At 40.8% G+C, this 24,459-nt stretch overlaps 1 protein-coding gene across 2 annotated transcripts in view; it reads right to left on the bottom strand.

Annotated features, from left to right (window-relative positions):
• fmnl1b (formin-like 1b) overlaps nucleotides 1-24,459 on the bottom strand; it is a 38,900-nt gene that overhangs the window by 5,388 nt on the left and 9,053 nt on the right. For both annotated transcript variants that reach the window (XM_042223190.1, XM_014336112.2), the window contains exons 2-24: nucleotides 22,038-22,121; nucleotides 21,016-21,099; nucleotides 20,084-20,157; nucleotides 19,740-19,823; nucleotides 19,470-19,613; nucleotides 18,402-18,489; nucleotides 17,989-18,065; nucleotides 14,939-15,032; nucleotides 12,085-12,159; nucleotides 9,870-9,980; nucleotides 9,605-9,754; nucleotides 8,642-8,743; nucleotides 7,134-7,347; nucleotides 6,448-6,651; nucleotides 5,887-6,011; nucleotides 4,661-4,863; nucleotides 4,317-4,551; nucleotides 3,902-3,970; nucleotides 2,662-2,742; nucleotides 2,382-2,511; nucleotides 936-1,099; nucleotides 706-807; nucleotides 506-589 (exon numbers count right to left, since the gene is read on the bottom strand). In XM_042223190.1, the coding sequence (XP_042079124.1) occupies nucleotides 506-589; nucleotides 706-807; nucleotides 936-1,099; nucleotides 2,382-2,511; nucleotides 2,662-2,742; nucleotides 3,902-3,970; nucleotides 4,317-4,551; nucleotides 4,661-4,863; nucleotides 5,887-6,011; nucleotides 6,448-6,651; nucleotides 7,134-7,347; nucleotides 8,642-8,743; nucleotides 9,605-9,754; nucleotides 9,870-9,980; nucleotides 12,085-12,159; nucleotides 14,939-15,032; nucleotides 17,989-18,065; nucleotides 18,402-18,489; nucleotides 19,470-19,613; nucleotides 19,740-19,823; nucleotides 20,084-20,157; nucleotides 21,016-21,099; nucleotides 22,038-22,121 (2,778 nt within the window). The remainder of the gene's footprint in view (nucleotides 1-505; nucleotides 590-705; nucleotides 808-935; nucleotides 1,100-2,381; nucleotides 2,512-2,661; nucleotides 2,743-3,901; nucleotides 3,971-4,316; nucleotides 4,552-4,660; nucleotides 4,864-5,886; nucleotides 6,012-6,447; nucleotides 6,652-7,133; nucleotides 7,348-8,641; nucleotides 8,744-9,604; nucleotides 9,755-9,869; nucleotides 9,981-12,084; nucleotides 12,160-14,938; nucleotides 15,033-17,988; nucleotides 18,066-18,401; nucleotides 18,490-19,469; nucleotides 19,614-19,739; nucleotides 19,824-20,083; nucleotides 20,158-21,015; nucleotides 21,100-22,037; nucleotides 22,122-24,459) is intronic.

Here is a 24,459-nt window from a genome sequence, read left to right as displayed (position 1 = left end):
TGTTTGGACATCGAACAGGGCAGTCCAGCTCCAGGCTTGTTCCAGATCCAATACCTTATATTATTATATTTTATGGTAGTTTATCTGTCTTTGTACTTGACATGGCTGACTGGAGCATCACGCTAGTTTTTGTTGATACTTTGACTTTTAATGTCTTGGGTCTTTGTACACATTTCTCTAAAAGCAAAGCAGTTTTCCTCTAAACTGAGATCATTAATGTCTCTACCAGAGGAAAAGGGCTTTCAGAAAAGAGTATTTCTCTCTGTCCTTCACTGAGAAGAAGTACTTTTTGAAGGGTGGTGTTTCCCTTGCTGAATATCACTTTAAAAAAAATCAAAAAAGAAAGGGCCGACAGATAAAGTCTGAGGTCTACTGTCAGCTTTTAAAGTGTTGTTGCAAAATGACACAGTCTAATTATTCAGGAGAAAATCATCTTTATGTGCTTGGAAAGTTTGTAGACACACTTGAAAGTACTTTTCCTGCACTGACTGTTTATCGTTCCCACCTTGTTCCCCATGACTTCAGGTTTAGGAGGAGTTAAAGGAGCCTCGTGTTGCTTGTTTCTCTGCTCGATGTCCAGCTCTGCTTGCTGGCAAACACAAAAACAATGTTTCAGAGGTCAGATTATAAACAGTCACTGATGGCTGCAGGTGTAATGTAAAAGCTCTTGGTGCATATCAGTGAAGCAGCTGTCTGTTATCTGACCTTGTACGCTTTGATGAATCTGACAAAAATAGGGAAGAACATAGAGGGCGGCGTTGTTTTGGGGTTTTCTCCGAAGTACTCCACAGCTGAGTCATAAGCATCCTGCAAAAGAAGGTCATGATCAGCCATGAACTGACAAGTACTTCCTGTTCCTAACATTGACAGAGACAAATTTGGATAATTTCCTCATGGAATAATAAAGTATTCTGATTTTGATAATTAAATCCGACCTGTGCGGTCTTTCCATCGGCTATGAGACCGTTGAGCAGCTCCACGTTGGTGCTGAGAAAACGCTGCAGCACTAGATTGTCTTTTTCTATGGAGAACTCCCTCTTCGTCCCCTCCATGCCTCTCTCCAGAGCCTGAAGGTCCTGCAGGATACTGTCCACAGAAACTAAAAGAGACAAAGACTTCAAGGTGAAGTTAGAGCTTCAAATTAACATTCTTATCATTGCTTATCAAACATCAACTAGATTATGATGTACTTTAGAAGACTGAAGGGTTATGCAAGGTGTTGCATGAATAAAGTGATTCTACTGCTGTCATAACACCTTGTGAGCATTTGTCATTTTATCATCAGTGTATTTACAATCTGTGGTATTAGTTTAAACTAAAATGTATGTGATTAAAGTTTGACCACATTTAACAGTAATAATAAAAGTTTCGAAAGTATAGCCAATGACTCTGGCTTTGTGTAGGTTTTATCCTCTTGGTCATCTCAGACATACCAGTCAGCATCTCCATAGAAACTTCTAGGTGTTCTCCAATTGTTGGTGAGTGGTTGCAGTAGTTTCATGTCAGTTACAAGGTGAAAACATGGTGCTACACTGAAAACGCCCCATGACTGCTTTGGTTTCTAGCAGGTTGCCTTAATCAAGTGTAGTTTACAAGGGAGATTCAGGCTACATCCACATGTACACGGATATTTTGGTAAACACAGATTTTTCTGTGAATTTTGTCCTTTTGTCCTGAGGGTCACTAAAAATAAAGCTTTTCATTTACAGAAACTCTGCTGCATTTAAACGTGGAAAAGAGAAACAGCGATTTTGTCTCGTAAGATCAAAGTTATGTGCCTTCACCTCCCTTTTGACTACACTCTGTCTTTTTATTTGCCAGCATTTCTTCACACTTAGGGTTATATCACCACCTGTTTCTTTGGCATGCACTTGACAGACTTTGAGATCTTTTTGGGGGGATTTTCATGTTCATGGAGATATTTTTTTAAACCTTTTTTTTAAAACCATTTTAAAAAAATGACCTCAGGCCTACACTCACAGCATCTTGGACACACGATTAAAAAAAGGGGGTCAGGAAGTCAGAAGTTAAAAAGGCAAAACAGGTCAAAACATCCGATTACTACAGGGCTACAAACCACAAATACAGTTAATAAAAACAAGATTTTAGGCCAAATGTTGATCAGATCAAATGCTAGTTTTTCTTTTTGATTGCCCCCTTTTTCTTTTATAGCAGCAACTCTTGAGCTACTGTCAGGAATCATACTGTGCTGTGCTTTATTTCTTTATTTATTTGCAGCTTTGTTTCATAGTTTAGAGTTTAATCTATAATTACTTAATTTGGGAGGGAAGTAGTGGGTCTGCTTGGATCTTGGACCTTTGTAAACTGTGACAGGAGTTCAGCCATCATTAATCACCGTACACATGTGAGGATGTGCTTACCAAGTGCTGCCTTATCCAGGAAGTGCAGCTCTGTGGGGAAGGATTGCAGCTCTGGGTATCTCTCCTGGATGATGTTGACGATGAAGTGCATCAGTGTCTGTTTTCGGTCTGTAGATTTGGTGTCCAACAGCTTGGGAGAGCCAGCAAAGAATGAAAAGTCTGACATTAGATCGATAAAAACAACAGGTTGCACTAAATACTTTTGAATTATCTACAGAAATAGCAACCAAAGCAAAAAGCCATCTGTAGCTGCAGGAAAAAACTGCATTAATTTTCTCACCAAGTCTAAGCTTTGCAGACGGAAGCCATATGCTGCTCCTCGCTTGCTGCTGTTCATGTAGTTTCCAAATGCCAAGATGATCTTTACATCAGCAACAGACAGAAAAGTATGTTGTCAGATGTGACACAAAGTGACAGCATGTGTGATTTGCAGCCCACACAGACTCAAAAATAAACCTGCAGTGAAAAACAAAACTTGAAATCTGTCACAGAGGTAAAACACAAAACCTCTCCCTTTCCAGAAACAACTCATCGTTGTTTTTATGCCACTTTAAATTTAGGAGAAAAAACAACAACCAAAGTTGAAGGAAAAAAATTCCTCCGGGTTAAAGACACAGCATGTTTGGTCTCATATTACACCAGCTGTGCTCTTGCAAGCTTTGGAGGCTACTTTCCCAGAACTGCTGAACTGGACCTGAAATTATTTCCATCAAAGCCTGAAAACACTCTGGCACAGAATAATGTGAACGGGTGAATGAGGCTCATAGCAGAAAGCAGCGTATAAGTACCAGTCTGTGAGACAAATTACAAGGCTCTGTTTTTCTAGTGTTCCAGGTTTCTACCATTAACTAATATCAGTGTTTGTGTATTGCATGTATACAGTGCACTGATACAGCTCACTAACCCAGTGCTGTCCAAACCCAGGCCTCGAGGGCCAGTGTCCTGCAGGTTTTAGATGTCCTTGATCCAACACAGCTGATTTAAATGGCTAAATGACCTCCTCAACATGTCTTGAAGTTCTCCAGAGGCCTGGTAATCATTTGATTCAGGTGTGTTGACCCAGTGTCCTCGAGGCCTACAGTTGGCCAAGCCTGCACCTACCTAAACTAGTGTTACTTGACATCTTACCACTGTTACTTCATCTAAATATGGCCACCTCTGGGAACAAAAAAAACACCACAAAATGCTAACGTTGAGGCTCCATTACAAACGGATGGTCCATCGTTTATTTACAGCTTATGTGAGATCTTGGCTGAATGTGTTTCTGTTGTTTTGCTGAGAGCCCCCCAGCAACCAGTATTTTAAAATGAAATTAGAAGAACAATAAACAAATCAAAAATGTTATAAGCCAGGATTTGACTGTAATTTTTAATGCTAATTAGGAGGTCGGTGACTTTGATTCCATTTTGCCGTTGCTGAGGATTCACAGGAAGTCACAGAGAAGCAGTCCTAACCAGTAAAGGTTATTATTCAGTCATGAACTGGAGCTCTGTGACACTTCAAATAAAAGTAAGAATCACCTCGAGAATTTTCTTCAGCTTAGTGGAAGACTTGATGGACATCGAGGCCGCGATGATGGCATTCAGTTGCTGTAAGAAATAATGCAAAGATCAGTGCGTGCACATTACAGTATACACTAACATTTTTATTTTAAAGGACTAGTTCTACTTTTTTGTAATTCTCGCAGAGTCAGAGGACAAGAGTGATTCCACTGTAAATATAAAGCCAGAGTGCTGATAAGGAGAAATTTCCCCGTGTTAAACCTCAGTACCTGAATAAATGCCTTTTATTCCCAGAAGTGGGCTTTTATTCAGCCCACTTCTAGGAATAAACTCTAACAGAATAACAGCCTTTTCCTCGGCATGACTGTGAAATCCCCTGTTGTAAACTTTGCTTAATTCTCTTTCCTCAAATACAGTTCAACCGTGGACTCACAGGCTGTATCAGCTGGACGCTCTCAGGGAAATTGCCCATGAAGGTGAGAGTGCTGATGCGCTGGGAAAGCCGCGGGATCTTGCTAAAGCGCACCATGAAGCGGTCCTCCTCGCTGAGCTCGTCCAGGGGCCTGCCCTCGCACTCGTAGTTGTGGATGAGCTTCATTTCATACTCTGTGGGGATGAAACGCTCCAACAGCTCGAGGAAGTCCAGGCTCAGAGCTTTCAGGTTGTACCTGCGGGGACGGTGCACGTTCTGAATATAAAGTGTCTTTGCAATATATTCAGATTTTCTTTTTATTGCCGTATTATTCAGCTGATGCACAAACAGGGTTTAACACATACGTCTCAATGACACAGCAGATATCAGAAGCAGCCATTCCTTCTTTACGCAGGGTGATGGCCAGGTTTTTGGCCCTGTTGGGCTCCATTAGAGACACTTTACTGGGACTCTTGTGGGCCATTTTCTTCTTTAGGGTTCCCAGATCTACAGGGGTCGACTGGGCTTTGGTCTTAAACTGCTCCTCAAAGGCAGCCATGTTTAGCTCCTAATAACAGGGTTCAAATACAGAAACAGAGACCATTAAGATTTTTTAATACTCAGATTAAACTTTCACTTTTGTTTACTGTAAGTCACGTAGCAGCCTACTACAGACTAAACTACTTCCTGGTAAAGCATGTGACTGCTGGAAAAATTCCTGGAAAATTTGTTCTAAAGATTATTGTAAATTTACTTTTGTTCTTTTTAAAATACTCACAAAGGTTTGCAAATGGAGAAAAGCATGGAAGAATATCCATGGATTTAAGTGATGTAGAATAAATGCAAGTTCCCATGATAATACATTACTGCTATTCCAATGTAACACAAAAACACAGTACTGTCTTAATAGGATTGATTGCACTAATATAGAAGAAAAGAAATGCATAGATTGCATGTTGTTGTTTTCTGCTAAATTGCACCACAATTGGATTAAAACCCAACCTGCAACCTCCACGTCTGAAAATGAAGCCAGTGCAGAAATACCAAAACTACTGTAGTTCCACTTATGGCCACTGGAGGCTGACTCCAAACCAGTGCTCATCCCCATAACTCTCATGTAAAAAATGTCCAACACGTTGCAAAGTGTGTTGACAGCCTGGCACAAAACACTGTTTGGGTCCCTACGGGTAGTTTCCACCATCAACTGTTCAGGAGGTGAGGGTTTATTTGTTTGTTTGTTTGCTTGTTTTTTTAAATAATTCATCTGCCCAGTGTTTGCGATGCCTTTTGTTGGATCTTTAATAAAATTATCTGACAAAATGACTTTCCAAAGAACTTTGTCTTCCACTTTAGTGACTTTTCGAGCATAATTAGTCTGTTACTTACTAATTAGCTAATTGTCTGTGTGCTGCTTTTCCTAACCAGACTAGCTAGACTTAGCTGAAAACTTAGCACATACCCTCTGACTCCAAAATGCAGCAACAAAAACCAGCAGGTGTGATCATGTTGGCTGCGTGCATCTTGTAAATACTGTCCATGAAGGAACCCAGGTCCAGATGTTTTTGGGACAGCAGAGGAAACATGAACAAACCTCTAAGATGCGCTCGTCGTCCACCTCACTGAAGATTGTTCCTGCGACCTGGTTGGATTTGAGGGCCTGCCAGTTGAACAGCGGCATGCGGTATTTGGTTTGAATGGCCTTCTTCTTTTTACAGTCTGTAAGAGAAATGTTCGTATTGTAACAGAGATATCTTCCTAAATATTGCGTTGGGGAATCTGCCGTTTGTTACTTTCACAAGAAAAGACACTGAAATCTTTACTAAAAGTTCCTAAAGTGGGGCTGGAAAATGATTACCAAGGCAAGAATGGGGTAAAACTTTGGTTTCTCCAACATGCCTCCTCTCTGTGGTAATTCTTGATTTTCTATAAAGTTTAGCAATTTTTAAATCTCTACAATCAGTTCGATAAAAGCTGGAAACTTTTGCTTGTTGTAATCATTCTTCATTTTCAAGTTTGATGTATAAAAAGAAAAAAAATCATCTCTTCTTTAAGATATAAAGGACAAGAAAATAAAATATGAACCAAAATTGCTAAACCTGATTGTTTTTAAAGACTTACTAAGACCTTCATTTTGCTCTGATTGTGGACTCACTTGAGGTCCCTGCTGACGCCTCCGTCCTACCGCCTCCAGAAGGCAGGAGAGCTGATGGTGGTGGAGGAGGTGGAGGTGGAGCTGTGGTTGAGGACGGAGCTGGAAGTGGAGGAGGAGGGGGAGGAGGAGCTTGTACCGACTGTGGAGGAACTTCTGTTGTAGGAACGGCCTGAAGGTTGTTTCCTGTATCGACCTGATCTGCAGCTGTCAGGAAATAGTCTACACATCAACTTGCAGTTACAATGTAGCTGTAATTAAGGAATAAATCTGATTACATGAATCAATATCCCATAATGATGCCCGTCAGGGAAATACAAAGAGCTTCTAATTATCCGCACACCAAGGTCTGAAGTATCATCTCGGACTGGCGATGCACTTTTCGGACTCAATGGCGGTTTCAGATCTTTTGATCTCTTATCTTGAGTTACAAAAACAGAAATTGGAGGTAGGCCTTGTCTATGTGCAGGTAAGTTACCATGAAAATGTACCACCAGCGCATCACCTTTGTAATGCTGTAAACCCAGAGTTCACCCTGACGTTACCTGGACAGGTGCAGCACAGCTATCTGGTCACTAAAAAAGGGAACTTCTGAATCCAGCTCATAAAACTCAAACTTGAATTGTTCACGCTGTGAGTGTATGTGTGGTTACTGAGGATTTAGGAAGGTGTGATAAAACATTGCCGACCTTTCTGCTTCTTGTTCTGCTGCACCACCTGAACAGCTAGGTGTCCAGAGGAAGAGCGCCCCATTTGGACAAGACCCTGGTCCACCAGAGCCTGAACTTTGACCTCGAGCTCCTTCAGGGCCTGGGTGTCTTGTTCTTTCTCCTGCTTGAGCTCACGTTCTTGCTCTCGCTGCTGCAGCAGAATCACCTGCGAGCGAGACTCCCGCAGACTCTCCTGTGACACAGAGCAGATGTGTCTTTAATCAGGCTGGACCTGTTCTGTCAGCTTAAAAAAAAGAAATATGTGATCTGGTGTGATCGTCTTGGCAAAAGGACATGCTTGCTCACAACACTTTGGCTCATTAATATGCAGATTTATGCAGCTGCAACACTAAACTCTAATCAGATCATCTTCACCAGGTGGGGTACCTGCGGTGAGAGTGCTGCTATGTGCTTTTTCTTGACTAACGTTCACAAGAACAATCAGTCTCTCCCTAATTAAGCCAATTAGTTCCTCTATTTTCAAAGCTGTACTTCAATGCCAACACGTCTGTCTCTGCATGCTACATGTCTGCTACTAATTTGAACTCATCAGCCTGAAGTGAGAAAGAGAATTCAGCATCTCAGGAAGCATTTCTTTCCTCGTTAGCATTCAAATTTATGCAGAAAGGTGCTTAAAAATCAAATCACATCTCTTGGTGGACATGTGGTGTAGGTGTGAGGTTTCACTATACTGTAGTTATCATAGTGGGTCACAGCTTTGGGACAGGGAAAATTAAATTTGAGCCTAATGGAAAAGAACAAACGGCTACAGGTTACTGAGATACTGGCAGAGCTGAGCGATTGATTTTTTCCTCTCTGTAAAACTCAAAAAACAAACAAAAAGACGAAGATCGCTGGCTGAGCTTTTGCCCTTCCTCGTGTTGGAACCACAAACAAAAATATCAAGCAGCATAAAAACTCTATAAAGCAGAACTGAGTGGTTTTTAAGTCTTTATCAGTAAATGGATTTGAACTGAGCCCTGATCTAAAAAACAGGTTCAAGCAACTCTGAGTTTAACTTTAAACTCTGAGTTATCAGTTCTAGAAAAGCTGATCAGTTATTTCAGACTATTATTAAATTTAGCAAAACTGCACTTTTTATTTGACTTTATCTTCCGCACAATTTAAAAACAAAGGAGTTCAAATATTTTCTTTTTGTTAATGTTTGGAGTAAAAACCATAAATGTACTGTACTCTTTAAAAAGTGATTACTTGTGAACTATTTCTCTTCTGGTGTTTAAGAGAAGACACAGATAAAAGCACAGAAACATGAAATGGATTATTATCTCTCTATTTAAGGCCTTTTTTTCTGTTACTAAGCCACATTCGCCCATTTACCTTATTCTAGGAACCTTTATCTGTCAGGTGACACGATGTGGATTCATGTTTGATATGTTGGCTCTGATGTTTCTGCTACCATCTGACTGCTTGGCACTGTCTGTGTTTCTGTATGAAAAACATGTAAGCATGAACTTGCTGTTCTCTACCTTCAGGAGCTCCACTTCTTTGGTGGTCTGAATGAGCTTCTTCTCAAGCTCGGAGGCTTTCTCCATCGCCTCAGTCTCGGTCTCCTGAAGTCTGCTGGTGAGCTGTGACACCAGAGTGGTCATGGGTAATGGGTAAATGTATTTTTACACAGAGAGCAGCAAACATAGAAGAAAACTAAGACTAAAGTGGACTTATAATGTATTACATTTTCTCTCATGTATGTACTGCTTGTGTAATTTTTAATTCCTACATGATTAATATCACAGTAATGTTTAAAGTTTTCATTTACCAGACAAAGTCATGAAATTTCACCCAAACATTTTTCTGTATAGATAATCTAAATAGCAACCGCATGTTGCTGCTGGAGAGTTTAACACATAGTATGATTTTTTTCTTCGGTAGCTTAATTTAAAAAAAAAAAAAAAGTATTTTACTAGAGAAGGAAGCTAATGTGAATAAGCTAGGCTAAGGAAGTTAGCTTTAGAGCCATGAGTCTATCAGCTTCCTGTTAACTGCATCATTCAACAGATTCAGCTGCTGCTTCATTTGTGTGATACAATGTGGCAGCCGTGAAATTATTTAATTTCTTAAACACAAAAATTGAGGAAATGTCTCAATTAGACTTAGACTTGGATTAACTAATAAGCTAGCTGCATTTAATAAAAGAAACAATTACAGTTTTGCTTTAAAGCAATAAAGTTGGAAAATATTCTGGTTTATTTCAGCTTGATGTATTTCCTGTCATTCTGTAGTGTTTTTTGAAAGGTGAATAAATATCAGCTCTGACAGCGACACTGCATGTAGCAGGTCCATGTGACCATTGCACCTGTGAGCGTGTTCATCCACACTCACAGGTTTATTTGAAAACCTGTCCTGGCCAGACTGATGGAAATCATGCTGATAATACTATGATACAGACTGTCTTTAAGGTTAGTTTGTATTTAATGCATTTACATCCAGACCTGCGCGTTGTGTTCCTGCAGTTCCTCCATGTGTTCTAGCAATGCGTTCTTGGTCTCAGCGTCCTCCAGCAAAGCGCCAACATCGAACACGTTGTCCAGGTAGGCCTGAATCTGCACCAGCAGCCTGTCGCTCTCTGTGAACTTTAATTTCTACAAAGAGAATACACCAGAGTAAAAAATAATCAACTCAGTTTAACTGAAAGCTGTGACTCTGAGTCTAAGATAAGTTTAAAGCTGTTAATTTGGCAAACAAGTTTACACTTGCCTCCAGGTATTCATCCAGGCCATGCTGCGTGAACTCGTACTGGAGGTGGACTCTGAAGTTCATGTTTTCCACTGAGTGGACCACAATGTTGATGAACTGCATACAGGCAACCTGGTGGCAAAAAGAATTCATCTGTGCAACAGGAAGCAGCGTCACCTACTCAGACCAGTGTCCGACACCATCACCAGGACCATTACCAGGACAGGGGCTACAAGTTTAAAAGTTTACACGCGCGACGTAAAGAAAGTCTGCTTACAGAGAGCAGAACGTCAGTAGAGCTAATGAAAGCGAGGAGGCCAAACTGCTGACACGAGCAGCTGCTGCACAATATTAGACACGAGCTTCAGAACACGACGTGTGAACAAGTACCGCTGACATAAAATGTTTCACACAGGCTCGGTAATGTTCACTTTGGTGGAAGGCATATTTTGTGACCTCAGACCATCTGCTTCTCAGTGAAGTTGTTGGTAATTGTCCAGAGTTTCCCACTTTGAGTTTGTTAAGTTTAAAGAGGCCAATTAAAAGTTCTGCAGATTTCAAGCGGACTAAAACGCAGCTCCAGACAGCTGGCAGCCGCTCCTGCAGCTGACTGAGGAAACACTGAAAACCGTTAAAACTAAACTCGCTAATTGTTCTTTTTTTTCCCAATAAACAACTGCAGCAATAATCACTTCTCAGGGGTGAAATTGTGTTGCGTTTCTTTTTGTTACTACAAACTCATTAACTTTAGTTATTAGATTGTTATCTTGGGCTCCGGGAAGCTGCAGTTTGCATTTTTCTTTTTTGTTTCCTGATCGATTCGTTGATTAGTCGAGGAGTTTTGTTCCTCCCGTCTCCTAAAGTAACCTTAAATAAACGCCTCTCCTGCAAATTTATGACATCATTAAATTAAATTCTGAATTCGTGGCAGACTTTGGATTACCGTCCTCAGCTGTTCTACTTACAGCTCTGATCTTGTGTAAAAGAAAGTGGAGAACAAACTTTTAGGAATACACAAGCCTTCTTCACAGCACTCTGCATATTATATATAATTGCACACAATCTGTCTAATTAAAAGAAAAGCTGTCTTTTTACAAAAGGCTCAGCCTGAAAGCTTTCAATTATAAAAACTAATTACCCCTATTCTTTATTATTTTAGCTTGTTTTTGTAAATTCTCACACAAAGGAGGACTTTTTGTGTCCCAGAGCAAATTGTGCACATAAATAATAGATTTATTCTTTTTTTTCTGGCAGTTACCAGTATTAGAAAAACACCACCAGTCAACTCCAACTGAAGCCCCATCTCAGGTCTACAGTTAATCAATCAATCAACAAATGATTTACAACAATCTGCTGCAGCTGTACAGACACGAGGAGAGATTGTTAAATCACAGATGTTACAAACACAAACATTTTTCAAGGGAATTTCACATCCCTGATGATTATGCATTTCTTTAAAAAATCATATTATTACTGCAGAGTAAAAGCAGGTTTAATTTAGGGCCTTTTTTCATGATTTGCACACCAAATTCAAAGAAAATGTTCATTTTGAAATGACGCTGACAGAGCATCAACCTGGAGGGATGTAGTAATGTCAGTTTAGAGCTGACCTTATTCAACCTGAGGATAACATCGACACTCATTAAGAGACCGGAGACTGACCAGGTAGATCACAGACTAAACGCTATTCCTGATGACAGGAATTGTCTACCTCTGTCAATTGCTTAAGGGGACTCAACATCTGGCAGCTCCACATGTTGGATTTGGCAGTTTTTATGCCAGATGCTCTTTCTGACACCGCCCCAAAGGGATCTGTGTCTCCTGCTGGGAATAAACCTGGGATCTTTTGCTTGTTAGACAAAAAACTGAACATTTGCCAAAAAGACAAATGTGACGTAGTTTTATAGATCAGCTGAATCTCGTTGCATGAAAACTTTAGAAGGACAGCTTATAGAGCAGGTTCAGAATAACAAACGTATTACTTTGAAGCCTTGCACAGTCTTGCTCTCACATTATAGATTTACCTGATATTTAAATCCTGTCGTCTTCCAATTTAATCACACTCTTTTTCTGGTTCTATGTCATGTTTTTATTTCCTGTTCTTTTGTTATCCGTGCACTTTTCTTTTTTATGTTGATGTTTTCTACTTTACAAATAAATGTTCATATGTTGTCATTACATAGTGAACCTGAAAAGTGTTTTGCATGCATGTATTTGAATGCAATTGCTGCTTTACCATGAAGTCGATGTTGCTTTCTTCATTGTGGAAATACTCAATGAGCTTCTCGAATCGGTTTTTCTCCCCACAAACCTGAAAACAATAATAATAATAATAATAAAGATCAGATCAAACAGCAGCTGAGTATTCAACCCTCTTATTCTTTTTATTGTGCCCATTGCAGGTTTATAAATCTAGGTGACGTCCGTGGAGATTTGGAGCTTGCTGCCTTCCCCGTGTGTGCACACATGGGGGCAGTGTGCTCACACAGAAACATTGTTGCAGCCGTAACGATGCATCAGGATTTCAGCAAACATGCGGTCTAATTAAACAGCGCAGCGTTGAGAGAGAGGAGGCTCTGTCGGCTGTTTGTGGAGAAATTCAGCTCATTTCAGGGACAAACAGAAATAATGGTTGTAATAAAAGCAGCACAGGATGATTGCAGCTCGCTCTGCAGGTGTAAACAATCCCCGGTGTTTGTGTGCCGCATGATTTCCTGGCAGAGAAAACGTGGCTTCTTTATGACTGTGTTTTCCTAACTGCTGGCATGTCAGCAAGTTCCCTGTCTCATCCGTTGCTGTGTGGTAATCTACCTGCCCCTTTCTTGCCCACTCATGTCCACTGAATAATGCACCAGGCCAATCGAACAGCCAGCACAACCCTAAACAAAGCCCATGTTCTGCTGCTGAGGGACACATGAGCCAGCTCCTGGCCCCGCGCCCGGCCGCCTCTATCGCTCTCCCCATCTTCTTCCAGCTCTCGCCCACACACACATGCCGACACTGCTGCGGCACCGACGACAAGCTCCGCTCACGGTGACACTCGAGTCACAGCTCTGATAATCGATGCCACATTAATCAAACGGGTTAAAGCTGATGCAGCCAGAGGGTTTACAAACGGACGGGTGTTTAATTCATCACTTCATTTTTTTTAACATGTATATAGAAGTCTTTTTAAAGAAACTCCGCAAACACCAAAACATGAAAGAATGGCATTGACCTGAACACACAGAGCTGCTTTAGAGATGACAGGGGTCTTATTTTCTGTCTTAACAACTTAACGACTGGCCAACCAACCAATTCCCAAGGATATTGCGTGGTAGGTGAGATTTCAGAGCATCTAAAGATCTCCGAATGGCATCCATTCATTCATCCATGCATTCACAGGAGGACAGACCCATGTCTCCTCTTCAGGCTGTGCCCTGCAGGCCCCATGGGTGAGGCCTTGCCAGTAGGCACTCCACCTCGCCTGCTCCTGGCTCCAGGGTGGTGCCCCGGTTACTCTATGCCAGGCAGGGTAAACTGGATCCTGGATTTTTTGTTTTTCATGTCATCATCCGAATGACTCTTCATTTGCCCCTTCACCCAGGACTAATTTGCCTTGGGAGACGTAACCAAGTGCAAAAAGCCCCGAACAACATGGCCTCAGAAGCAGAAGATCAATCAAACTCAGTACAAGAGAAATAGGGATTATTTTAAACTGTGAATGATGCAAAGCTACCGTAATCAGATCCTTTAATAAAAAATGCAGAGCGAGAAATAGAGAAAAGATCCTCTTTAAGGATTGAAATTGAAATAAAATTGTTCTGTGTTTTGTACTCCTCCAGGGTAAATCCATTATTTAAAATGAGCTCAAATGTGAGATGTGCTTAAATTTGAATATTTAAATTAACATAACAGTGACCAAAGAAGCAATTTAATACGAGGGGTCAGTTTAGCTCACTGGAAGGAACTGAAAGAAATACTTAATGGGTGTCTGCTTGTTGCAGAGCAGCTTTTGACTTCCTGAATGTTTTCTCCTGGTTCAGGTTTAAGCTTCTGTCTCCACAGCCACAGGAAGCAACAGGTGCTGCTTTCTCAATCAAAGACAGAAGAAGGTCAAGGAGAGGTGAGAGGCCACTCAGCAAGTGTTTCACATATTTATACCTCTTCGGTCAGTGTTGTTTGGCAGAGGAACAGCTGGACGGAGCAGCTGACGGCGGGCAGCTCGACCTGGGGTTCCCCCATAACCTGCTGGTATGTGAGTGCTGTGCCATAGATCTATGTTAAGCTTCTGATCCCTTAAGTGTGAATGTGAGATGAGTCATCACTGCTGAACACAGAAAGAAGGTCTAAAACCATGGTTGGCTTTGCACGATCTCCTTGTTCCTGTGTGGGGTTTCTCTGGGGTTCTAATCAGTCCAAAGACCTGCTTTTAGGATAATGTGTGATTCTAAATTGGCTATAGTTATGTTAGACCTGTGATGGATAAGCAGTCCATCCAGGATGTATCCTAATAACAAGGTAAGCCCTAGACCTCTGAAATGAATATGTGGTTCAGAAAATTGGAAAACAAAGCAGATTTTTGCAGCACAAATTATTTACTAAATGACCTAAACTTTAAATTTCAGCCACATCAGCAGATTAACTGATATTTTCCATTATATTTTAAGTTATATGTTCATATTATTTTGGTAAGAACTCATAAAAACTACATATAATGAATGTGAATAAAAAAATAGTCATTTTAAAATCACTAAATATCCATATGAGTCTCAAAAATCCTAAACTTTTCGTGCTCTAAATGAGATACTGGTGGAGAAATCCCCTTTACAGCGAGCACCCAGCTTAAATCTAACGTGCATGTTTTAGTATGGAGGGCCAAAACTTCAAAAATTAAATAACAAAACACATCATTACTACTAGAAGCTGTCTCAGCTTATTTCTGGTCATCTTCTTGTTCACCAATGTTGATTAAATCAATCAGAAGCTCAAATTAATTCAGTTAATTAATGTTCACACAGAGAGCAGGAATCTCCTAAAGCGGCAGCTACCAATGACACACCTCAAAAATACATGTGATGACTGTCAGCCACTGCAATGACTCTACTGACCTCTTTGAAGTTGTCAAAGGCGGCGAGGATGATGTCATGACCTCCTCTCACCAAACACACGGCCGCCAGCAGCTCCAGCACCAGAGCTTTAGTCCTGAAAAGACGATTGACGTTTATGCACTGTGCAATGCCCAGCAACTACTTTAAGATAAGATAAGATACCTTTATTAGTCCCATGTCTAATAAAGACGCGGGACATTTAAAGTCCGTCCTGAACACTAACACCTCGCAGATAATCACATCCATAGTTCTTGTACATTTTTCAGCTTATAGTTTAGTATACAGTGGCTTGCAAAAGTATTCGGCCCCCTTGAACTTTCCCACATTTTGTCACATTACAGCCACAAACATGAATCAATTTTATTGGAATTCCACGTGAAAGACCAACACAAAGTGGTGTACACGTGAGAAGTGGAACGAAAATCATACATGATTCCAAACATTTTTTTACAAATAAATAACTGCAAAGTGGGGTGTGCGTAATTATTCAGCCCCCTGAGTCAATACTTTGTAGAACCACCTTTTGCTGCAATTACAGCTGCCAGTCTTTTAGGGTCTGTCTCTACCAGCTTTGCACATCTAGAGACTGAAATCTTTGCCCATTCTTCTTTGCAAAACAGCTCCAGCCCAGTCAGATTAGATGGACAGCGTTTGTGAACAGCAGTTTTCAGATCTTGCCACAGATTCTCGATTGGATTTAGATCTGGACTTTGACTGGGCCATTCTAACACATGGATATGTTTTGTTTTAAACCATTCCATTGTTGCCCTGGCTTTATGTTTAGGGTCGTTGTCCTGCTGGAAGGTGAACCTCCGCCCCAGTCTCAAGTCTTTTGCAGACTCCAAGAGGTTTTCTTCCAAGATTGCCCTGTATTTGGCTCCATCCATCTTCCCATCAACTCTGACCAGCTTCCCTGTCCCTGCTGAAGAGAAGCCCCCCAGAGCATGATGCTGCCACCACCATATTTGACAGTGGGGATGGTGTGTTCAGAGTGATGTGCAGTGTTAGTTTTCCACCACACATAGCGTTTTGCATTTTGGCCAAAAAGTACCATGTTGGTCTCATCTCAGTCCACCTTCTTCACATTAAAATCAAATCAAATCAAATCAAATCAAATCACTTTTATTGTCACATCGCATGTGCAGGCACACTGGCACAGCACATGCGAGTGAAATTCTTGTGTGCGAGCCCACAAGCAACAGAAATGTGCAAACACAACAACACAAACCAGCAAATACAAGAATGGCTACATCTGAAACTAATAAATATATGTACAATATATAATAGTGTATGCATTTCTGGATGTGTATACTAAACATTTTCCTGTGTGTGTGTGTGTGTGTGTGTGTGTGTGTGTGTGTGTGTGTGTGTGTGTGTGTGTGTATACACATTTTACAAATTAAATAGTAAAAAATAATAATAATAAATAAAATATATAAAAATATACAGAGTTGAATATGTGCAAAACAAGTGGCATTTATATACAGTGTGGAGTGCATAATGTTGAAGTTCCAGTAGTGAAGCTGAGGTGTCTATGACGTGTTCAGCAGTCTGATGGCCTGGTGGAAGAAGCTGTCTCTCAGTCTGCTGGTACGGGACCGGATGCTGCAGAACCTCCTTCCTGATGGAAGCAGTCTGAACAGTTTATGGCTGGGGTGACTGGAGTCCTTGATGATCCTCCCCGCTTTCCTCAGGCAGCGCTTCCTGTAGATGTCTTGGAGGGAGGGAAGCTCACCTCCAATTATCCGTTCAGAGCACCGCACTACTCGCTGGAGAGCTTTGCAGTTGTAGGCGGTGCTGTTGCCATACCAGGTGGTGATGCATCCAGTGAGGATGCTCTCAATGGCACAGTGATAGAAGGTCCTGAGGATGCGGGGGCTCATGCCGAATCTTTTCAGTCTCCTGAGAAAGAAGAGGCGCTGCTGCGCCTTCTTCACTGTTTTGTTTGTGTGTACTGACCACGTAAGATCCTCAGCCAGATGTACACCAAGGAACCGGAAGCTGCTCACTCTCTCCACAGCAGCGCCGTTGATGGTGATGGGGGTGTGTACTTCTCTGCACCTCCGGAAGTCCACTATCAACTCCTTTGTCTTTGCGACGTTGAGGGTGAGATGGTTGTCTTGACACCAGTGGGTCAGGGCGCTGACCTCCTCCCTGTAAGCCGTCTCATCACCGTTGGTGATAAGACCCACCACTGTAGTGTGTCCCCACATGGCTTGTGGCAAACTGCAAACGGGACTTCTTATGGTTTTCTGTTAACAATGGCTTTCTTCTTGCCACTCTTCCATAAAGGCCAACTTTGTGCAGTGCACGACTAATAGTTGTCCTATGGACAGATTCCCCCACCTGAGCTGTAGATCTCTGCAGCTCGTCCAGAGTCACCATGGGCCTCTTGGCTGCATTTCTGATCAGCGCTCTCCTTGTTCGGCCTGTGAGTTTAGGTGGACGGCCTTGTCTTGGTAGGTTTACAGTTGTGCCATACTCCTTCCATTTCTGAATGATGGCTTGAACAGTGCTCCGTGTGATGTTCAAGACTTGGGAAACCTTTTTGTAGCCTAAGCCTGCTTTAAATTTCTCAATAACTTTATCTCTGACCTGTCTGGTGTCTAAATCCAATCGAGAATCTGTGGCAAGATCTGAAAACTGCTGTTCACAAACGCTGCCCATCTAATCTGACTGAGCTGGAGCTGTTTTGCAAAGAAGAATGGGCAAAGATTCAGTCTGTGGATGTGCAAAGCTGGTAGAGACTAAAAGTCTGACAGCTGTAACTGCAGCAAAAGGTGATTCTACAAAGTATTGACTCAGGGGGCTGAATAATTACGTTCACCCCACTTTGCAGTTATTTATTTGTAAAAAATGTTTGGAATCATGTCTGATTTCTGTTCCACTTCTCACGTGTGCACCACTTTGTGTTGGTCTTTCACGTGGAATTACAATAAAATTGATTCATGTTTGTGGCTGTAATGTGACAAAAGGTGGAAAAGTTCAAGGGGGCTGAATACTTTTGCAAGCCACTGTAGTTTCATGTTCAGGCTGTGCGTGGTGTTTACCTCGGGTTTCTGTCGTTCAGGCTGAGCGTGATCTCGTTCACGCAGGAGGGATGCTTCATCACTTGGTTAAACCCCGACTAAGTAAAAAAACACAAAAATCTGCCAACAGTTTGCCAAATAAGATTAAAGAATGAAATGAAACATGACCAGATTAAGTGGCTCTTGTGTGGACCAGAAAACAATATGAACTGCTGAAATGAAACAATACTTTAAAATTGAACTGAACTCTGACCTTACATATGGCATTTGTTTCTTAATATGAATTTAAAACAGCAAAGGACAAGTGTATAATAAGTGAATATCAACATTTTTTCTGCTATCTTTAGAGAATGACTGATGGGAAATAAAAGTTAAACTCTAAGGATCAATTAATAAATAACAATAATACATAGTGTGTAAGTGGTTTTAGGTACCTGGTAATTCATGATGGCACGCAGACACATGATGCAGAGATGAACATCATCTTTCTGGCTCACAACACGCGAGTTCCTCAAGGCTTTTCTGTTTTAGAGAGGTAAATCAGCCAGGTTTAACTGAGGCTTAACTGAAGAGCCGCTTTATTAATAAGACCTAGAATAGCACTGAAAATAAAGCCAATAACTATTACCCATTTACCCACTTTTATAGAAGAATGTGCCAACTAATTCTTAATGAATTAATTTAGAAATAAATAAATAAAGTCCATCGTCAGAAACTGCAGACTCTGTTTTAAGAAGCTCAAAAACTTCTGCAGCAAATACTTCAAATAATACTCATGCCAGCCATCATTCACCAGATGAAAACAAAACCACTGAGAGCATGCTCTCATAATTGTATTTTGCGTCACTTAGCGACATGTTTCACATTCACACCTAAGCACACCCCGTCTGAACAAAAGGACCCCAAACACCTACGTAAGGAGGCGTACTCGCTATGAGAGGAATGCAGCCACTTCCCATCAGAAAGATAAGAAGGACACGTCTGCAGCTGCTGAAGGTGAAGGCTAGGAGGAGATCATGATTTGAGTTTAAAAGCATGTGACCCTGCTCATTCCCAAATGACCTGTTAGGAGTGACCAATCACTCTCACTTATGCATTAAAACAGTGCCTCACAGCACACACTCCAAAGGACACTTTACGTGTAAATTAGCCACATCGGCAGCTTTTTAAAGTGGTACTAATTGAGTCTCCAGGGTTGAGAATGAGCTCCTACGACTACATCAGCTGAATGGAAATAGGTCCCTGCAGCCAGCTTTAAGAAATCCTTAACAAGTTTGCAGTGAGATGTGGATCATGGGCGTGCTGTCGATATACCCTCGGCCATGTGTCTATTTTTAGAAAACTTGTTTTTGGATAAACACTTAAGTCAGTTTAAAATGTTACTTTTCTCACTTTTCAGAGTATCAATAACATCAGTAAGTCATTTTAATGTAATAACAATGAAATAAATTAAAGTAGCCCATACATTTATCACTGTGCTTTTGGTGTTTATCACACTGTACCTGACTGTGAAGGCCTTGCCGCCCTTCAAGGCGCTGTGTGTGGGTGAGTTGCTGGCACTTCTTTTCAGATCTTCCCCTGGTTTGTCAGTAGTTTTGCCTTTGTCTGTGGGCAGCGTGCCGTTGTCCACAGTCTCCACCTCATACCTGTGAGTATCACCATTAAAAGTAATGTTAATTAAATTTTGTGACCTTCTTGGACTAGTGAGTGACTGTGTGGCTGAGACAGTTCAGCAGCAACTGCTCTGAGATATCTTTTAAGCTGATACCTACGTGACAGTGCTGTGGGCGACAGACAGATAATCCACAAGAACGTCCAAACCCTGGTTCTCCTCATTTAAGAACTCCTGAGCCCATCTACAGCAGGACAACACAAAACAAATGTAACTCAGAGGCAGAGCATGGCAGGAAAAGTTAGTAAAGAAGTGTTTTAAAAACATGAGTTAAAAGTTGTAATTTTGCTAATACTCACTATATTTCATTAAATGTGTTACAGGTGGTTGAAGAATTCACATTTTTATTTGAATTCATTGCTTCGGTGTAATTTGTGTGCTATAATCAGCTTCTTATCTCTATCAATGGTACAATCATATTGTACCCACATGGGAGAGACTCACCCGATGTGATTGGTCCTCAGGGAAATCTCCAGCTCTCTCAAGACCTGTGTGGATTCCTGGACGCGTCTCCTAAACTGATAAAGCATATACAAGGTGAGAATGAGGTCAAAAAAATACTTAAAGATATCTTATTATACTCATTATAATATATTAAGTAATTGATCATTATGTGCCTCTCTGCTCTTCATCCATTTAAAGTAATCCACCTAAAGAACCTGCTTTTTCAGGTTCAAGAAACTGATAATTCAAAACAAACAAACAAAAAAACAACATTACTAAAGTTAAAGGTGGTTCTGCGAGCTACGGAGCTATCAGGTGGTCTTTTAGTTGCATGGACTGGACTGGACTGGATTTAGTTTGCACTTAGTTTGTTGGATAAAACAGCTGAAATACCAATATTTGAAATACTTTTAGATTACAGGTGATGAAAAAAGACTGCATATTGCCAGAAGGCTTAGCTGGAGGTGTGTCACTGCATAGCTACTGACTAACCAGAGCAGTTTGGAGGTTTTCTTTTATTATTTTTAAAGAATTAAATAGAAACATTTCAGTTTTTCCAAACATATAGCCAAGGCTCTATAGTCTATGAACCTTGGCTTATCCAGGTGTTGGCTTTACATAACATGATAAAGGAATGCTGGATATATTTGCAGTCAGGAACAGGGGTGTCCTAAATATTTTTAATAAGTACAGAACAGTAATCACAGCACACAAAGTAACTCTGCCTGAACAGACAGGGCCAACTTCAACCCACAAATATTTCTTACAGTAAAATATTTGTGGTGCTGTTCTATTTCCTGCCTCAAAAAGCTCAAGAATTTTATCAAAAGGTCTAAAATCAATGAGGCTTTTTCAAGAAGTTCATGTTTACTTTTTGAAAACAAACAGAAGCTTGAAATTAAAATGTTTGATTTGAGTTTGCTCCGATGTACCTTTCGACTGACTCCTCCGTGATCCACAAAGCTTTTCAGCTTCTCCAAGTAAGCAGATGGTGGATTCTTCACTTGAAAGCGCTCCTAAAGATGGAGGAAAGAAACATTCAGACCTCTAATTATGTTTGATTGCAGCGCTGCAGCGATGGAAAAGGCAGGGCAGAGCTCAGCCGGGGTCTCACAGGAACAGGCTGATTACACCGCCTCAGTTATGCAAATGGTTGAAATGATTCGACTGCCATGCAGCGGCTACGTTCTCACACACACACTTTTCACTGTTCACGGCCTTTAGTTAAACCGAAAAGCTGACACTTTCTGAAATGTGCCAAACTGTTTACTTGAGAAGCTGTATGACAGCGACGGGTTTATCTATCGCTCTCGCATCAACACACAGGTTGTTATGGACTCTCTTGTAGTTGCTATGGTGGTGTACAATATTGATGAGCTTCCTTGTGTTAGTGTATACGTAAGTCTGTGTTGGTTTCTTAACTTTGGCATTCAGCCATCTTACAAGAAGTTCAATTCGATTAATTGATTAAAACCGTCCTTTAACGTTTCTTCTTTTATCTACCTTTAATGGCTTCTCATGTTTGTTTACACTCCAAGCCTATTAACATGTACTTTACTACAAAGCAGAATCTCTTTCTTACCGAGGTAACTTTACATTTACCTCATTGTCAGTGTTTACATTGCTGCGGTAATTTGTGCTGTATCACTGCCTGCTGAGCATAAACCCCAGTGTGCAGGTAGAGTAGTAGGAGGGTCTGTAGGATTTTAAAATCTTTGTCTTTCACTGTTATGACTATAAAATAATAAGAAATGCATGTTTTTAGGAACATCTTTATTTCTCCTTTTTTCTGTTGTCTCCAAAACATTTGTATTTTCTTAAGCCTTATAGACTTCTCCTTGCAGGCCTTTTTTGTTCTTTGCAGCTCAACCCACTGCAACAGAAAAACTCAGTTACAGTTTATTAGAATAAAAAAAAAAGTAAATAAGTCCTGAACAGAATATTGAAAGTCTACCTGGTCACAGATCAGGTCCCACTTCTTCTCACTGTCGTACTGGCTGAGGATCTTGACCTTGTCTGGAGGAAGATTCATCGTGTTCTGGAAGCAGAAACACATGAAATAAATGTTAAAAAGTCAAATCTGTCGATTGGAAGCAATAACCTGCAGAACTTTTTCACATTGTTCACTTTTTATGTAGAGGTAAGTCAAACGCTGTTGATGGTTCACTTATGTACGGGCACTTATGTTGAATGTGACATGTGAAACAAACACAAATGGAAATCAAAATAACTGGGATTTACCTCATTGCAGAGCAGACAGTACACATAGACATTCATATGCGTACACTGCGATCATTAGAATCATATAAATGTTCCACATGTACAGTTTGATTACACTCAGGTCCATGTGAAATCACTCATTTTGGTAGTCAAATGCTAATTTGTATTTTGAACAAAGGTGTGTCCTAAAGGTGTGTCGGAGCTGCTGCACAACTGAAATCTACAATAAGACTGCAAAGTAAATAACTTCAGCATTCTTAGTGTACAACTACAACAACTACAAGTACAAACTAGGTAAATGTTGCTCAACACAAGCAAGTTACAGTTCATATACTTAGCCTATTATGATGCAACAGCAATTACCACAAAAAATGAATAAATAAAAAATAAAATAGTGAGGTACATGTTCTATTGAGGACAAAAGGACAATGCTATTTAAGATTAATATTGATCATTGTGCTAATGGCTCACATACATGCAAGGTGTGGTCAGACTGCTCTTCTGGTTGGATGTTGGAGTAACTGAGGCGTTTCTTGTGTGAGAATGTGGAGACTTTAAATGCACCCGTTTATCACAGGCTTTTGTAAGTGGTCAGTGTGTACTACGCTTCACCGTCGCTAGCTGGAGTCACTAAACTGAACTTCTCCACTGTGTGTGGGCTTTTTAATGACATAATTAAAAGAAGAACAGCACTATTGTGTAGTACAAACCATCCAAATTCTAGCATTTTAGCGGTGTTACTCAACACTAAACAGCAGATATCTGCATTGCTCTTCTATTTTGTTGTTTACACAGTCAATTACCCTCATCTTCTAGTCTGTAATTTATTTTTTAATTTTTTTATTTAATAAAAAAAAAAAAATAAATTACATATATATAATTGTACCATGCTACCTTGTAGCTCTTTCTTAAAGAGGCTTGTGAAAGAAGGCCTACTGTGCGTTATTTTTCATTTTTAAACAGCATCAGACCATGCTGCCACAGTAACCTATATTCTCATTGATCTCTCTGTGCTCTGAATTATTTACAGATACATTTTGTGTTGAAAAACAGTCATGTGAATGTGTGAATATGGAGATCTTCCAGGAACCAACATGGTCACAGGCACGGGGTCCTCTCAAGCCCCTTTGACGACATCTTCAATAATTAAAGACTCTGCTGCAGGCCGTTATAAGTCTGGCAGTGAGTTACTCTGAGAGTCACAGGTCTTTGTAATTATCAGCTGTATGCTGTCATGTTACACTGCAGTTTAATCACATATAGCCTACGTCTCAGAGCGTGATTTTAGTTCACATTGTGTTTTGAAGAGTGTGTGCTGATCCTCCCCTCTGATAAAGTGCAAGTCAGGATGCTGCTGGTTCTATACTCCTGATGTCAGCTGTTTGACAGATGAGTCAGATACTGTCAACCAGACATTTGCTTTTGTTTATGATAACTGATATCAGATTATAAAAGTTGCTGAGAAGTAAAGATAAAAGATTGTCACCACATTCCTCCCATTTTCACAACTGGGTGGTGTCCCAAACAACAAACACAGACACACGAGCGGCACCGACTATAACCCACAGAGTTGTGAAACTAGGCTAGTCGACAGGAGAATCCCGCTCAAGCATGACACACAGCTCCTCGTATCTTATCTGGTATCCTGAGCAACTCGGGCATCACAACCTCAGCGCGGTGTCAGTGACACTGACTCAGTCTGCTCAGGAATGTCCCTGTCATGTCACCAACAAACAAATTCACACCACTGTCTGAATATGAACTTCTCAAAAATGTAAGTCAGGCTTTTTATTCATCCAGAAGTAGAGGCCGAATCCCACTAAATGCTAAAAGATGGAGAGCTGCTGTCAGACATGTCAATCTGGAAAATGGGTCAGTAGATCAATGCTGGATGTGCATCTGATAAATCAAGCCTGATGAATGAAGCTGGTGGGTCAATACGTGCTGGTTATGTGTGGCCGGATGGAAACTGAAAGAGAAAAACAGCACTGGCATTTTCTAGTGTTGGGTTTAAAATACAACATCAGCAGGACACGACACAGCTTTGGCTCCAATATAGTAACATAACACAGACCTGCGTGTGACCCAAAAACACAAAAACCTTGTAAGTTATCAGACTTTAAATCATATTATGTGTGTGTGTGCGTGTGTGTGTG

The sequence above is a fragment of the Haplochromis burtoni genome, unplaced genomic scaffold, assembly GCF_018398535.1.
Source record: "Haplochromis burtoni strain Fernald_Lab_line unplaced genomic scaffold, NCSU_Asbu1 Contig_6, whole genome shotgun sequence".
Lineage (NCBI taxonomy): Eukaryota > Metazoa > Chordata > Actinopteri > Cichliformes > Cichlidae > Haplochromis > Haplochromis burtoni.
This window is presented reverse-complemented; position numbering and strand designations above follow the sequence as displayed.